Source organism: Manis javanica, chromosome 5, assembly GCF_040802235.1.
Source record: "Manis javanica isolate MJ-LG chromosome 5, MJ_LKY, whole genome shotgun sequence".
Lineage (NCBI taxonomy): Eukaryota > Metazoa > Chordata > Mammalia > Pholidota > Manidae > Manis > Manis javanica.
In genome coordinates, this window is record NC_133160.1 from 164,581,834 (window position 1) to 164,599,463 (window position 17,630).

General features: G+C 41.5%; 1 protein-coding gene across 12 annotated transcripts in view; it reads left to right on the forward strand.

The window, feature by feature from the left end:
* BOD1L1 (biorientation of chromosomes in cell division 1 like 1) overlaps nt 1-17,630 on the forward strand; it is a 57,745-nt gene that overhangs the window by 16,093 nt on the left and 24,022 nt on the right. For 10 of the 12 annotated variants that reach the window (XR_012131803.1, XR_012131804.1, XM_073237824.1 and 7 more), the window contains exons 3-10: nt 1,614-1,804; nt 2,300-2,917; nt 3,484-3,633; nt 5,875-6,041; nt 7,106-7,217; nt 7,868-8,006; nt 9,022-9,091; nt 10,450-16,486. Coding sequence is in view for 10 of the 12 variants with exons in the window: in XM_073237824.1 (XP_073093925.1) it covers nt 1,614-1,804; nt 2,300-2,917; nt 3,484-3,633; nt 5,875-6,041; nt 7,106-7,217; nt 7,868-8,006; nt 9,022-9,091; nt 10,450-16,486 (7,484 nt within the window). In the remaining 2 variants the exon portion in view is untranslated. Of the gene's footprint in view, nt 1-1,613; nt 1,805-2,299; nt 2,918-3,483; nt 3,634-5,874; nt 6,042-7,105; nt 7,218-7,867; nt 8,007-9,021; nt 9,092-10,449; nt 16,512-17,630 lie in introns of those variants that run through there. The other 2 variants (XM_073237832.1, XM_073237833.1) reach the window with 2 other exon arrangements.

The window sequence follows — 17,630 nt, forward strand, 5'->3', positions numbered from 1 at the left end:
TCCACCTGTTAAACTCTTGTCCCTTTAAGACTTTTAAAGCGCCCACTTTTCTTTTGTCCCAGGGCAGCCGGCTGTGGGAACCTGTTCACAGTCTGACTTAGTCTCAGATTTTGCTTTTCCGTTCCTCTAATATCCAGTACACTTGCAATGTGCATCTGTGCTCCTGGTGCAGATTACTAGGGCTGGTTACTCAGCAGTCCTGTGCTTCCACTCCCTCTCCACTCTGGTTCTTTTCCTCCTGCCGGTGAGCTGGGATCTGGGGGAGTGCTCGGGTCCCACCGGGCCACAGCTTCTATCTTACCCTTTTCATGAAATGCTGAGTTCTTGCAGATGTAGATGTAGCCTGGCTGTTGTACTACATCTTCTGGTCTCTCTTTTAGGCGTAGTTGTATTTGTTGTATTTTCAAAAATATATATGGTTTTGGGAGGAGATTTCCGCCGCCCTGCTCATGCCACCATCTTGAGAATCTCTCTTCCTCATCTTTTTTTTTTTTGGTAGTTTTGATGAAATTACATTTTGTGTCTTCAGTTTTTCTGGAGACTGTAATACTTAGAGAAGGCTGTCATTTTGCTATTAAAAAAAAACTGTTGCAGAGTCCATAGACTTATTTCATGCTCAGAACTCAGCTTTAGTGATTATTTATTTCCAGGTGCCGGAGGCAGGGTTGGACTAGGATAAACATCATGTATAAGCCTGGGCTCTAGGTGTCTTGTGTGTATCTACTTCTACAGGTGTTCGTTTGGTTTTCTTCCGTCTGCTTTAATATTTCCACTAGTGACACACTGAAAGTTTTTACAGCATGGTATATCTAAGTGACCCTCTAGTGTGTAACTTACTTTCTGTTGCCCGTGCTTTCTGTATATCCAGATGAATGGATTAGTGCAATTTAAGGTTGAACATAAATGTTATAGATATAGTTCTACTTAAAAGTTATTAGTGCAATCTACATTTGCTCTCTTCCAACACTAAACTATGTTTTCTGCCTTTATCTTGCATCTACCTACCACTTCAGCATTTTATTAAAAATAATAATAATAGAGAAATGTGGTATCCACATATAAATCAAGTATAAAAATCAAACGAATATTCATATTTGAACTGACTGTTTATAGTTCATAATGCATGATCAAAACCGAAAGTTTCTGTGATGAATGCCCTTGTACCATTCACCATGTAACTTATTCACTATGTAAGAATTTGTTCTCCATGTAAGAACTTGTTTGTTATGCTTCAGAAGATTGGAGACTGATGAAAATTAGGCTTGGGGTGGATTAATGATTATACATTGAGCATTGAGTCCCCTATACAGAATTTTATTGTTGTTAACAACCATTTGATCAAAAAAAAATAGGAGAGATGCCCTCACCAAAAAAAAAAAAAAAATCTGTCTCACTAGGTTATATTTCAGAATTGATTATTCTGGGTCGTTTTTACCCAGTATGTGGTAAACTTTTTTCATTGTGTATATTCAGGCCTTGTTTTTGTTTTCAGAAAGTTTTCTTGGTTTATAGATTTAAATATTAATTTTGTTTCACTGTTTAAAAAAAAAGTTATTAGTGCAGATAAATTGAAATTATTTTTTTACCCCTCTATAAATTATCTTTTAATTCAGATCAGGAATGTTGGAGTCCGGTATCGACCGAATTATTTCTCAGGTTGTGGATCCCAAGATCAACCACACATTCAGGCCTCAGGTGGAGAAGGCTGTGCATGAGTTTTTGGCCACCCTAAATCACAGAGAGGAAGCAAGTGGCGGCATGGCTCCCGATGACGAGAAGCCAGACCCTTCCGCCATTACACCAGGTGCTTTGCTTTTCCTCTTGGTCAGTCCCACTGCTTTTCTTACTTGAACTGAGTGTCAAGTTAGGGACAGTTAGGTTTTTAAAACACTCTTCTATTTGGCTGCCCGAGTGAAGTAGTATCTATTTTAAGTATCACCCACATTCCTCAAGTGGCCTAATATTTCTTTAAAATTAATGCAAAATAATAGGCATTTTAGTAATATATTGGGGGTATAGATGTTTCAATACAGAGAATAATTAAAATAACTAGAGAATATATTCTTTTTCTAGGAACTACACTGTTCTCAGATTTGCAGAGTGCCTTTCCTTAGATAGTGTGTTAGAACAGTAGAGAATTTATAATGTGGTAGTTGTTAGCACTGGTATCTGAAAGTCTAAAGGAGCTTGAATGTTCTACACAGCATATTCATCATATAGAGGTGGCATGTAGCATTGATTCAGCAGAGGGGTTTACCTTCTGCATAAGTTTATTCTGAAACGTTTCTTTCTGTCAAAGGTGTTCCTGCTCCTGGACCCAGTGCTAATGTAGCTAATGATGCCATGTCAATCTTGGAAACCATAACTTCTCTTAACCAAGAAGCTAGTGCTGCCAGGGCTTCAACAGAAACATCAAATGCCAAGACCAGTGAGAGAGTGTCCAAAAAACTCCCATCTCAGCCAAGCACTGACACTAGTACTGAGAAGGAGAGAGCTTCAGACGACACAGCTGACAGAGAGAAGTCTCTGCCTGACTCTATAGGGGAAGAACAGGAAACAGCACCTAAGTCTGAAGAACTTAGTGACCTTCCTTGTCAGGTTGAAGAAATTAAAAATCACATGAAAGAGAGTACTAATAGTTCAGTTCTGCTAAATAAGGATATTCAACAGGAAAGCAATGACCAGAAAAATAAACCAATCGACAAAGGTGAAAAGAAGCCAGACAGCAATGATAAAGGAGAAAGAAAGAAAGAGAAGAAGGAAAAGACTGAAAAGAAATTGGATCACTCAAAAAGGACTGAAGATACACAGAAAGTAAAAGATGAAAAACCAGCGAAGGAAAAAGAAGTAGAGTGTCCAAAACTTCCTTCAGAAAAGACCAGTAATAAAACTAAAACCATCGAAGGGACAAAAGAAGGTATATAAACACTTGTAAAAGTCAGTTTACAGAACAGAGTACCCATTGGGGATATCAAATTTGCCTTCAGATTTTCATAAATTTATTTGATATTTGTGTTTCAAAAGCCTGAAAACTCATACTCCCTTTGCTAAGAAATGAGGAATAAACATTTGTATATTTCTTTTCCATACTAACAGACCATTTCAGAAAGCAAATGAACAGAGAAGCTCTAAACCTTATAATTTAACTCTTGTAATTTATGCACGTGATTTATTCCAAGCAACTGAATTTATAGTTGTATATCCTGATCTTTAAAATATCAGATGGTGTTTTAATTACTTAGTTTGCTTTTGTTGACATAATTTACATCATAAATTAATAGTTCAGTTATTTTTATAGGATACCAGTTTGCCTTTGTGTTTTCTAGGAACTGCCCTACTTTATTTGGTATTGCTTACTAAAGATGAGAGGTTTATATCCTAAAGTTGAAGTTCTCTGACAAACCATTTTTCATGTGATTTAGGAATTGTGCACTGAGTGCGTTCTTATAGCAACATGATTTATCTTCTGTTTTGTTCTTAAAGATTGCTCACAGATAGATTCTGATGTGGATGGACTTACAGACATCACAGTGAGCTCTGTCCATACCAGTGACCTTTCATCTTTTGAAGAAGACACTGAGGAGGAAGTTGTCGTGTCTGATAGCATGGAAGAAGGAGAGATTGCATCAGATGGTAAAGCATTGTACTTACAATGCCCCCGTGAAGCTTCCTCTTGAGCATTATTTGTATATTCAGGCGGCTATATCCTGAAAGACAGTGCGGTGTAGCGGGGAGAGCATGGGACTTTGTAGTTGGAAGGATTTGTTTCTGGGTCCCAGCTCTGAGGTTGTCTGTCTGAGCAAGTTACTAAACCTCAACAAGCCTTGGTTCTTTATGTCTAAGCTCCTTCGCCTAGGATTAGTCTAAGATTTAGATGAGCTGATGTATAGGAGATGCTGTGTGGGGGAGAAGGTGTGCGTCACTGTTGTTTCAAGGAGTATAGTTCACAGGACGGCCCTCACTTCTGACACAAATTACAAATTTTGATTTGATAATTCTCTAGAAAGACTCATAGAATGCCCTGAAAGCCTTTAAATTCATGTTTATGGTATGTTTATAGCTAAGGGGCACACACTGAAATCAGCCAAGGGAAGAGATCCACAGGCCGGGGTCCAGGAGAGTTCCAGGAGTGAAGCTCCCAGTTGTCACTTCCCTGTGGAGTGTGGGCGGCATTGCTTCCCCAGCACTGATGTCTCATAAGAGGTGTATACGGATCATCGCCAGCCAGGGAAGCCCGCACACGCCTGTGAGCCCGACATCCGGGGTTTCTCCTGGGGTTCCATAGTGTCGACTTAGTCAACTGCCCATGTGTCTGGTCTGTCTCCTGCCCCTCCTATAACCCAAGAACCACACCCTAAAATCAAATCACACTGTTAGATGATTTAACCCAAGACCCTCAGGCATGCAAACACCCATCAGGCATGTCATTCCAAAGCCTTAGAGTTACCTCCCAGAAGCCAAGGGCGAACACCAGACCCCTCTTGACAGTTTGTATTTCAGTGAACCCTTATTAAGCACTTACTGTGTTCCAGCCACTGTGCTAAGTTATTGCACTGTTCTGTGTAATGACTCCTGTAATCCTCACAAACCTGGGAAGTAGGTCCAGGGAAGGAAACAAAGTTACCAAGGGAAGGTGTTTTGTCTGGGGTCACCTAGCTAGTGAGCGCCAGTGTGGATTTCAAACCTGAGTCTGGGCTTCTCATCAGCACGTTATGCGGCTCCTCATCACATGATTAAATCCTGTTTATGACCTTTTTAAAAAATGAAAAATACTGAATATTATTTGCATTTGCCTGTAGGCATAGCATTTGTAAATTTGCCACTGGCTTTTGGACAGGCATAGAGGAGAAAAAGTGGAAGCAAAATTTTAATACCACAGATATGTTTGTCAGTCTATCCCAGTCTTCATTCTTTCTTAGTATCCCTGAAAAAACTAAATCACATCCCCAAAAAGCAAGGGCAGCAGTTGCCACTTCTCACATCTGTTCTGGTGAGGTCTGTTCTGCGTCCCTGTGGAAAAAGAATGCTGCTCGCCCTGTGAACACTCCCTTCCTCTAACCTTAGAGGGATTCTAATTCTAGGTGCATTTTTGGGTCTTCTCAATTTTTTTTCCTGGACAGGGCTAAATTTTATATGTGTAGGATTAAAAAAGTAGAATATGGCTGTTTTGAGAGCTCTGAGTGGTAAGAAATGAAAACCTTATTTACAGAGGTTTCTTCTTGCTGTATCATCCGGAAGCATACCTGCCTCCCTAAGGGAGAGGGCTTCTGGAGTATACCTGGTGTGGGGCCAGCTTCTGATTCTTGCCTCGTCCACAAGTGAGAGGCTTGCAGATGGTCGGTAAACTCTCAAGTGTAAAGTATGGCTTCAGGTGAATTCGTTCAGTTTAACAGTGGTAAAGCATTCATTCATACCAAGTCCACTGACATACAAATGAGAATTAACTGTTTGTCAAGAAAACATAAATAACTGTAAGGTATAATTTTTCTTTGCCTTCTTTTTGTGTGAGAAGCTAATTGTTAAATAAACTAAGGTATAGATTTTTTTTTATTAAGGTATTATTGATATACACTCTTATGAAGGTTTCACATGAAAAAATAATATAGTTACTACATTTAGCCTTATTATCAAGTCCCCACCCATACCCCAGTGCAGTCACTGTCCATCGGTGTAGTGAGATGCCACAGAAAGATATGGATCATATAGCCTTTAAAAATGTCAATCTCTGAGGTTGCACCCACTGCTAATTCCCCTGTTGAATCGACAAATACACTTGAACTGATCATAGTTTGGGGGCTTGATGTCAATCAGACGTAATGTTGATTTTATCAGTGATTCACAGAAGCACACCACTTTCTGTTGACTTTGTTCCAGATGAAGAGAAGAACAAGCAGAGCAAAACAAAAACTCAAACTAGTGATCCCAGTGAAGGAAAAGCAAAAAGCGTACGGCATGCTTATGTTCACAAGCCGTACCTTTACTCGAAGTATTATAGTGATTCCGATGATGAGCTTACTGTAGAACAACGGCGACAGTCGATTGTAAGTCAGATTTGTTCTGTTATTATTTTACCTATTCAGTCAAGTTGACAGACTTGACTCGTCTGTGTACAGGGTGCTGCGGAGCATACAGAACATACGGGTTCTACCTTCAGGAACCTTGTCATTTAACTAGGCAGAACAGACACGAACATGTGACAGGCTTTCATGTCAGTGTGATTAATAGTAGTAAAAACTGGTGACAACCTAAATGTTTTGAAGTATGGAAATGTGTGAATCAAGTATGGGTTGAGCCACACAAAGGTATGATGTGAAGCTATTAAATAAGAGGGAAGTGTGACCCACATATTTCCTGGACTTGAAAATACTTCTAATTATAAGATGTGTCATTGAATTATTAACTTTTTACAGAAAATAATTGCTACCTGATTTTATGTGTACATTGGTTTTAAGATGACTTACAGTTTCAGAAACATTCAAGTATATACAGTTGCACATCTTAGAATGAGGAGGTATTATTACACAGAAGAATAATTTGAAGGAAGTATGCCAAATGCTAATAAAAGTGGCTTATCTCTTCACAGGTTTACTTGATCATGAGTTATACCTTTGCTTAGGATTGAGAGTTCTAGGCCAGAAAGGGATCGTGGTAGTAACAAACTGTAACTGGATTCTCCCTGGCTTTAAAATAGGGCCACGTCCAAAACCGGGGTCTTCAGAGTTTAGCCAAGAGATCCCATTGTTGTAGGACTAGCCTATCACTTGAGTCTGCATTTCAACTTTTCCCTTTTAAGAATAATAAAAAAATTATATACATTTAACACTCAGATATTTCCACAGCTGCCTTTTAAATTGAAGTAACCAGTTTATTAAACCACCATTTCCCAGAATGATACCTTTCCCATTCTTTAATGGCTTTCTGAAAGACTAATGGAAAAATTTCACATCTGTCTTTTATTTTGGTAGCTTCCAAATTGTGTAGTATTTTTGCACTTTTGCAGAGCCTGTTAATTTGTAAGAATATTTGAAAGGCAAACCTTTTTTTTCAGAGTATTTTTCTCTTGCCTGATAATATCAGGATAATTTTGAATGTTTTGTGGTTTTAGGCTAAAGAAAAAGAAGAGAGGCTTTTAAGAAGGCAAATTAATAGAGAGAAACTTGAAGAAAAACGAAAACAGAAAGCAGAAAAGACCAAGTCTTCGAAAGCTAAGAGTCAAGGTATAGAAGATGCTAATTTTAATATTTTAAGCTGTCTTATATACTCCCATTATTTTCTAGATACACAGATTACTTAGATGATTATAAAATAAATCATCTAAATTATATCTCAATAAATCTGTTACATTAAAAAACTACTGTTTTCGGGTATGGACGTTTTCCTTTTTAATCTGATATGCTGAGTCATTTTTATTGTGTTGCTGTGTCTGCATTAAACATTCTATCAGGTACCAGCTCACACAACTCACAGTTTATTTTCCAGTGATTGTGGAATGAATCATCACTGGAAAATTAATTGTTCGCACATGGGTAACCAAGCCTTGCTGGTGATATTAATGGAATTAATCTACTCTTTATGTTAACTGAAATGTCACACATTTATCTGCAGTATTTCACTGAACAAAATTGAACCCCCTCTGAGCACTGATCTTGTGTAATGTACAAGTACATACACGTAAAAAAGCATTTGAAATAAAAAAGATAAAACTTCTCCATCTAAAATACTATTTTTATTCCAGCACAATTTAAGGATATTAAAGCCATTTTACATTTTTACAGTGATGAGAAAATCTTAATGAATGCAAATAAATATTGCACTTTGTACTTTTAAATTCTGTTCTGAAATAGTTTGTTGATTGCTTCTTTCCTAGGCAAAAACAGTGTGGACTTAGAAGAATCATCAACAAAGAGTCTGGGACCTAAAGCCCCCAGAATTAAAGAAGTCCTTAAAGAGCGGAAAGTTTTGGAGAAAAAAGTAGCCTTAAGCAAAAAAAGAAAGAAAGACTCAAGGTACATATTGTATCTCGCAACGTTCCCACTTAGTGTTCTCGCTGCGGGCTTTCAGAAGAGGGACACTGAAAATGAGAGCAAAGAGCTAAATCTTGAATGTGTGTACTACTGCATGTTTATGAGACACCTCAGAGTTTTGCTTTAGTATCATAATTCATTGTGTTAATATAATATTTCACAGTAGTTTATCTTAACCTTTTGGGGGTTGGGGTAAGTCCGAGACCTTTTTGATGCCTGATGGAAACTTTGGATCCTGTGCCCAGAAAAATGCACTTGCGTAGACACAGCTGTCCCTAGCGTCTCAGGGAGGTTATGGACCTGCTGACCCGGGGAGGCATCCTTAGTCCACACATTCAGTGGCCACTTATTTACAGGGATTGTATCCATTTTTCACGCATTTCTTTTCACATATCCCATGCTTCTTGGCATAAACCAGAAGCCTAACCCAAATTACTTTTTGACACTAACTTATGATTAAGTCTGTAAGAATTAGAAAGCTGAAGAGACTCTGAGAGTGGCTGTGGAGGCATATGAGCCTTGGAATACAACTTCTCTGTTCCACCAAGATGGAATCATATATATTTATCACGGACTTCAAAACAGCTGAATCAATAATTTGTAGAACCCAGCAAGGAGTCAGCTCTCAATTTTCTTACTGTACCTCCTTCCTGTTGATCTGAATAAATAAGACTATCCTGTTTACTCAAAAGATGTTAAGACTTTCAAAATGTGATTATAGCCCATAAAATACATTCATTTCCATGCAACATATCAGAAATTTTTGTGTCAAGTTTACCTTCCTTTAGCACCAGGAGTACTTCATGTCAATTTGGGGACTGTGTTCTTTGTTGACAAAGAATCTAATTTAAATTTAAATTTAGCAAGTCTCCATGACGGATTAAAGGTTTATAGTAAAGGAAAGCTAAGCTGTTATTTTTTTTTTTAAACCTTCCTGAGAAATTCTTATATTTGATTCAAACAAAGTTCTTTTTTGACTCCCCCCACCCCAACTTAGGAATGCTGAAGATAATTCTAAAAGGAAACAATCTGAAGAAGATTCCAAAGAAACCCCCAAAACAAGTGAGGTGTGTCTTATTTAATACAACCCATTTTAAATGCTCTTTTGTTAGAAATAGGCCATTCGCTCCTATAGAATGAAACTTAGAGTGTGATTTGATCTTCTCCAAATTAAAAAAAGCCTCACCTCCAGCATTCTTGAGCTCCCCCCTCCCCTTTATGGCCTGAATTCCTCATTTTGGCAAGTTGATTCATGTGACGTTTTATCCAGATAATAGCTGCTTTTCTACTTTTACTCTCCCCCCGCCTTATGTTGGCAATACAAGAAGATTTATTCATAGCCAGTAAATATTCTTGATTTCTTTATTCAGAAATTAGATGCATTTTTTATAAGTATATCCTGATATTTTAATGGCAAATTTTTAAATATTTAACTTTATTTTGTGATAAATTTCTCTGAAAAATGATCTCAAAATTTTTTCATATTAATTGATTAGGACTTACTGGCAAATTAGATTGATGAAATCCCTGCTAGTTCTTTCTTTGAAGAATTTAATTTTAAAGTACTTTTTAAGATCTTGCTCTGTCCTGCTCCTTATGTTAGAAGAAGTGCATTCATCTTTGTGTTAAGAAGATGCAGTGGTCTTTCTGAGGGCTTCTGCCCACTATTTGAATAAGAATAATTACGGCTAGTTAGTGAGCCTTTATTAAAGTGTGTTTCATCAGCATCCCTTCATTAACATGAATAATCTACTCAGTGCCTCACTGTGGTGAAGGGAAGAAGGTATAGATGCTTTGGTCCATCAGTATCTTAACTTGAATACATAATCACATAATATTATGTGATACAGTTCCTATTATTGTGAGCTATTGTGTGTATTTGAAACTTCTTAAGTTGAATGTCCTACCAGTTGCCTAAATTCATGACATTTCCGCAAATAATTCAGATCCCTAAATTAAAATATAGGAAACCTCTATTTTAGTATAAAACTTTAAATTATCTCCATCATCAGGTTATTATGCCTTTGAACTAAAAAGAACATTGGACTGTCATTCATTCAGCTTATATTTATTTATGACTAGTTGGCTTTAGTGGTTTAAAGAAGGCTTCCTAAATGTATGGATAAACCTAAACCTCAGGAGCAAAAACTAGTCTCTGGATGCCTGTGATGGAGTGGGAAGAGGACTAGGCTTAAAGTGAAGTCATCTAGATCATTACCTGGGTGCTAAGTTATTGACTCACACTGAGCCTTGGTTTCCTGGTACCTAAATGAAGTTAATAATACCTACCACACGCTGTTGGCCAAGGTTAAGAAGGTATGACAGATGTGACAGCACTCAATGTATTAAATGTACCCATATGTTAAATTTGAATATAAAAACTGATTTTAGTATTTCTTATATTTTAACTTTTTCTTTCTTGCAGCATTGTGAAAAGGAAAAACTGTCTTCTTCAAAGGATTCAAAGCATGTTCATGCAAAAAGTGAATCCAGTAAACCCACCCGAAGACTTTCAGAATCTTTGCATTTAGCTGATGAGAACAAAAATGAATCCAAAATAGAAAGAGAACATAAAAGACGGACATCTACCCCTGTTGTGGTGGAAGGGGCACAGGAAGAGACTGACACAAGAGATGGAAAAAAACAAGTGGAACGCTCAGAAATTGGCACAGAAGAACCCCAGAAACAGAAAAGCACACTCAAAAATGAAAAGCATCTAAAGAAAGATGATCCTGAAACACCACATGTGAAAAGCCTCCCTAGGAAAGAGGTGAAATCCTCCAAAGAGAAGCCTGAAAAAGAGAAAACTCCATCAGAAGACAAATTGTCTGTGAAACATAAATATAAAGGTGACGGTGTGCATAAGACAGGTGATGAGACTGAGCTCCACTCTTCTGAGAAAGGGTTAAAAGTAGATGAAAATATTCAGAAGCAAAGTCAACAAACAAAACTTTCTTCAGATGATAAAGCTGAACGAAAGAGTAAACACAGGAATGAAAGGAAATTATCAATTTTAGGCAAAGATGGAAAGCCAGTTTCTGAATACATTATAAAAACAGATGAGAATGTTCGTAAAGAAAACAACAAAAAAGAGAGACACACATCAGCTGAAAAATCTAAGGCAGAGCACAAATCAAGAAGATCAAGTGATTCTAAAGTTCAGAAAGGTTCTCTGAGTTCCAAGCAACATGGAATCACATTACAGAGAAGAAGTGAAAATTATTCAGAGGACAAATGTGATATGGACTCAGCCAGTTTAGATAATAGTTCAAAACCAGAAGATGTTGTTCACAAGGAGAAGCGAAGAACAAAGAGCTTATTAGATGAGAAACTTGGATTGAAGTCTAAATCAAAAAGCCAAGGCAAACAGTTAAAAGTAGTCGAAACAGAATTACAAGAAAGTGTCCCAAAACTGGTGACCACGGCAAAACCAGATAAGGAGAAGAACACAGAAGAAAGTGACCCCGACAGACAACGAAAGTCTAAAGTCGAGGACAAGCCTCCTGAGGAAGCTGGTGTTGAGCCTCCGGCACATGGTGCGCAGAGGGAGTCTGGTCACAGGGCCAAGGCAGCTCTAGCAAAGGAGAGATACAAGGGCGACAAAGACTCAGCCGCCCTCAGGCTTGAGAGGAAGTTGCCAGAGGGACACAGAAGCAGGAGCTTGAAGCACAGCGGCAAGGAAGCGAAAAAGAAGGACGAAAATAAACCAGATGACAAGGACGGTAAAGAAGTTGACAGTAATCATGAAAAGGCCAGAGGGAATAGCTCAGTCCTGGAAAAGAAACTAAGCAGAAAGTTATGCGAAAATCGAAGAGGAAGCTTATCTCAAGAAATGACCAAAGGAGAAGAAAAATTATCAGCAAACGCTCTGGGCACTCCCAGTACTTCCTCCCTTCAGAGACCCAAAAAAAGTGGCGACACCACACTGATGCCTGAACAAGAGCCGATGGAAACTGATTCTGAGCCAGCCATCGAAAAAGCGTTTGAGGCATCTAAAACCCAAGACAGCAGCAATGATAGTTCTCAGCAAGACGTAGACTCTGAAAATGTTATGAAACAAAAAGCTACTGCCACGGTTCTCAAGGAAGAATTAAGAACTTCCACAGTAGATTCAAAAACAGCAGCTCCAGTCTGGAAATCTGGTCGTGGCACAGGAGCTGTTAGTACTTCTGAAAAGCATGCTGACCATAAAAGCGCCCTGACCAAGAAGACGCACATCCCAAATGCTGTGTCCAGACCGAATCCGGGGGAAAAAGAGCCCACTCAACCAGAAACTCATGGAATGAATGTAGACTGTGAAACCAGTCACCAACTGTCACATCATGCCCCATCAGAAAATGGTAGGGCACAAAAGAATTTGAAAAACACGGCCAGACCCACTGACGAACACGTTGCTCGAGGAGACAGTGCTCTTGTACATTCCCCAGATTTAGGTCTCTCACCGTCCTTAAGTTTAGTGACTGTTGTGCCTCAGAAACAATCTCCTGATTCAGATGTAATTCCCGTAGTTGACAGAAGAACTGAGCTAGAAGGTGGCGCAGCCAGCAACTCACTTGTGGACCGCCCTGATATCCCTAACCAAAGTCTGATTGTTACCACAGAGTCAGAAGTCCCTGGAACAAGCAAAGAAGCCAGGGCAGTTTCCACAGTAGGTACACCAGCAAAAGCGGGCATAGAGAGCAAAAGACACACTCCAAAAAGTTACCAGGTCCCTGTACTGCACAAACAAGAAAAAGTAAACATGCCTCTTAGTAGCACGTTAACAGATGTGGTTATAGAAAATGAGAATGTCAACAAAGATGGGGGATTCATGGACATGTCCAGGAAAGAAAGCGACTTAAGTACGGGGCCTAGTTCAAAGCAGACAATTCAAGCTGCTGTAGAAAATGGTGAGAAGGATGGCAGTGCTGTTGATCATAGAGGCATGAGTATGGAAAAAGATGCTAAAGCTGTTGAACTTAAGCATAGGAGAGGCCTGGAAAGAACATCAGTTGATGTTGAAAGAAGGAATGAAAACAGTGAGGTAGACACCAGTGCTGGAAGTAATGCATCCTCTGCTTTACACCATAGAAATGGAAAAACTGAGAATGAGAATGTGGCGACTGAGTCTGATTCTGCAGAAAAGGCTTCCATTGCTACCAGCACTGAAGGGAAGGACAAAGGCATTTCCTTGAACCCAGTGAAAGCGCGGCATGCCACGACCACATCTTCAGGAACAGCAGACAGTGAAGCTGCCGTGCCTTACGTGAGCACTGAGGCCGATGAAGGCTTCCTGACAGGCGCCTGCTCTCCACACAGTCCTCTTCATGCAGGGGCGGCAGCCAGGGACTGCACTGTGTTTGCTGCAGCTGAAGAAGGTGGGGGCATCGTCACAGAAGGATTTGCCGAAAGCGAAACTCTTCTTACGAGCACCAAGGAAGGAGAAAGTGGGGAGTGCACGATGGCTGAACCTGAAGAAAGGGCAGCAGACCCTGTGACTGCTCACGCAGTTGCAGTTGAAGACAATGTCAATAGTGTTGTAACAGAAGAGAAAGATGATGCCGTAACCAGTGCAGGCTCCGAAGGAAAATGTGATGATTCCTTGAGTAGAGACTCAGTAGTCGAAGGAACTGTTACTTTTATTAGTGAAGTTGAAAGTGATGGAGCAGTAACCAGTGCTGGGACAGAAATAAGAGAGGGGTCTTTAAGCAATGAAGATGTAGATGGGTTCCAGAGAAATATGATGACAGTGGGCCCCAAGAAAGAAACTGAGGGGACAGTGACCTGCACTGGAGCAGAAAGAAGTGGCAGCTCTGTTGTGTGCTCAGTGACTGGTGCGGGGCCGCAGGAGGAGCGCCTGGTCACGGGTGCAGCAGTGGTCCTGGTAGCTGATGACACGCCCCCAGGAACGAGCGCCACCCAGGAAGGGGATGGTTCTGTGAATGACGGCACAGAGGGTGAGAGCGCCGTCACCAGCACAGGGATAACAGAAGAAGACGGAGAGGAGCTGGCAGGTTGCACGGGCTCAGAAGAGAGCATTGAAGGCTTTGCTATAAGTTCTGAATCTGAAGAAAATGGGGAGAGTGCCATGGACAGCACTATAGCCAAAGACGTCACAAAGGTGTCCTTAGTCGCTGCTGGCCCATGTGATGACGAAGGCATTGTAACCAGCACTGGCGCAAAGGAGGAGGATGAGGAAGGTGAGGGCGTGGTGACGAGTACTGGGAGAGGGAATGAAGTCGGGCATATTTCCACTTGCACAGGGACAGAAGAAGACACTGAGGGGGTGTCCGTCTGTGAAAGTGCAGAAGGGGACAGTCCGACTGGTACTGCAGCAGGGCACGTGGAAGCTGAGGCTGGAGCCACCATCACCAATGCAAATGAGAGCAATGTTGACAGCAGGAGTGGCGTTGAGGAGGAAATTAAAGACACAGATATCTGCTCCAGCGCGAAAGGGATTGTGGAAAGCAGCGTGACCAGTGCGGTTTCCGGGAAGGGTGAAGGGGCATCAGTTCCTGCAGGCTGCAAGGGCCCCATGACCAGTGCAGCCTCAGGACCAAGTGACAGTCAGCTCACTAGAGAAGAGAAAATGGAAGATCTGACTATTTCCACTGGGCTGGTGGGGGACAGTTATGAGGTACTTGTATCCGGCGCAGTCCCAGAATACGCAGTTCATCACACATTGCCAAGTGAAAAAGAAGATGAAGGCATTATCACCTCTGTGGAAAATGAAGAATGTGATGGCCTCATGGCCACTACAGCCAGTGACAATATCACCAATCAGACTTGTTTAGCTGGGGTTAAAAGTCAAGACAAAGGCTTAGTGATCTCCACCAGTACAACAAATGACTACACCACTCAACTAAGCATGATTGTAGACGTGGAAGGAGGTCATTCAGGTGCTCTGAGAACTGAAGAGAATGTGGAAGGCACCAGGGTAAACACGGGAGAGTTCGAGGCCCCTATGCCCAGTGCGGTGTCAGAAGATGAGGGCCAACTCACTGCCACGAGGAATGAGGAGAAAGATGAGTGTGCCATGATTTCCACAAGCCTAGGGGAAGAGTTCGAAGTGCCTATTTCCAGTGCAACCACCACCAAATGTGCAGAAGGTCAGCAGCCAGGAGCAGCAGTTGAAGAAAGAGCTAAAGGTCCGATCTTGGTAATGGATGACTTCGAGGTGCCGATGCCCAGCGCACGCACAGAACTTGAAAGTCCTCTGGCCTCTACCAGCAAGGAGGACAAAGATGAATGTGCTCTCATTTCCACCAGCATAGCAGAAGAATGTGAAGCCTCTGTTTCTGGTGTGGTTGTGGAAGGTGAAAACGAGAGGCCTGTTACAGTCATGGAAGAAAAGGACGGGAGTGCGATCATCTCCACAAGCTCAGTGGAAGACTGTGAGGGCACTGTGTCCAGTGCCATCCCTCGGGAAGCAGTCCACCCCTCAGTCACGCCGGCAGAAGAGGTAAGTGACACCACCGTGATGTCCACCAGCACCTCAGAAGGACGTGAAGCCGTCATGATGGGTGCTGCCCCACAGGATGACAGTCAGCCCACTGTTGCAAGAATGGAGGACTTGAGTGACGCTGCCGTCATCTCCACCAGCACGGCCGAGTGTGGGCTGGCTGTCACCAGCCTAGACAGGCATGAAGAGAATCAGCTGACTGCCAGCAACTCAGGAGGAAACAATGACCTGTCAGCCACAAAGGTGAGCAAGCGTGAGGTCCCCATGCCCAGCCTGATCGCCGAGAACAGCTGTCAGTGTTCTGGGCCATTCCCTGGAGGAGAAGCAGCAGGCCCTGCGCTGTCTGCAGGGGAAGGCCAGCTAGGTGCTGAGTGTGCACAGGAGAAAGAGAGGCATGGCAAAGCCTGTCCTGGCAGAGTGCCACTGACAGGAAGAGCTCTGCGCCCTGTATGTGCATCAGAGAAAAGTGTATCCTTGAACTCTGTTAAGAAAGAAGATAAAAGTGAGGCAGGGACTGCGGGGGACAGTGCCGCAGCAAGTTGTTCAGCAGGGCAGGGCTTGGAAAGGAGTGCTGACTCACCTGCAGATCTCAGAGGGCCAGGACCAGAGCAGCCATCTGGGCAGACAGCAGAGGACTCTGTCAGTAGTCGCTGTTTGACAGCAGTAAATACAGGTGCTGAAAATGTTGATGACATGCCCCAAGTCAGAGACACTGCTGCTGCGCAGTCCTCTCTTCTCCCTGAGCAGCAGGGGCCTGAGGACAACTTGAAAACCACCACCGCCGACTGTATTCATGGCCAAGAATCCGAAATTGCTCCTTCCCATGTGACAATCCATGATGTAGCTCTGTCAGCTCTGACGTGCGAGCAGGACTTGACTATAGAGAGTGAGCCAAGTGGCAGACAGACTGTTCAGGGGTCCAGTGAGAAACCTGATGATGGCAACAACATGCTGAAATCACTCCAGGAGGAAGGAGACCTCAGGGGCACTGTTTCTTCTGAAGAAAATTTACGTGCCATAGGTGAGAATCCCTTCATTTTGCGAAGGTAATTCCACAGAGAGTACATTTCAGATGGTCTTACCAGAGACGGTTTTGGTTGTAGAATGTCACAAAATACCTCTTACCAAACTTGAAGGTTCTGCTTCTCTAAAAAAGATATGTGTATTAAAGCCTAAAACCTTAGACCCATTTTTTGTGGACAAAGACAGCAGGCAGGAGGCCGAGGGACAAGAAGTCAGCTAGCCACGTGTTACCTGCATAACTGTTACAAGATACTAAATCTCTTTGATCTTCAGGTTTCTTGTCAATCAAAATGAAGACTACAACAGCCCAGTGACATAAGTATTCTTTATCATCCCATTTTTCAAATGAGGAAATAGGTTCAAAGAGTAACTTGCGCAGTACTTGATTGCCTCTTAGAAAAAAATTACTTCTGAGTCTCAGTTTTCCATTGTATAAAATGGGGATAATAGTACATAAACAAGTCATTCCATCCTCTTCCTGTATCTGACTTAACTATATAGATTTGCAGTGTGTGTCAGTTCCCACCAACTGGCTATTTCTCATCAGGGGAGCACATTATTATTTTTTTAACAGTTTATTGTTCAGGTAAAATTTAGTTTGGTTCTGATTTACAGTTTGAAAGAGAAAAGAAGCATGCTTCCCAAGGTCAGATGTCAGAGAGTGTGGAACTAATTGGCAAGTTTTACAGGTGTATGCTTTGAACTCAGTCATTCATTTTACCATCCAACTTGGACCCTTCATTCCAGCTAATACTATGCTAGGCACTAGGAATGCAAAGATATGTAAGAGGGGAAGACAAGCTGTCAATCCAGCCACATACTGTAAGTGGACAGTGACTGTGCATAAGGTGCTTAGAATGGGTTAAGCACAGGACACCGTGGGAACTCACAGGGACCCCATAGGCTATACTTGATGGGGTCGGGAGCATTGACCTCTTCTCCACTCTGGCTATATAAATTGTAACATCACAGACTTTTAAACTGGAGCAGACTTTAGATACTGTCAAATGCAGTCTCAGGAAACTGAGGCCACTAGAGTTTCTCCTATTCAATATGGGGACTTAGGAGGAGATACGAAGAAATGTTCCAAGTGTTGAAATCAGTAACCTTAAAATTTTCCATGGAATTTAGCCTGGAGGTAA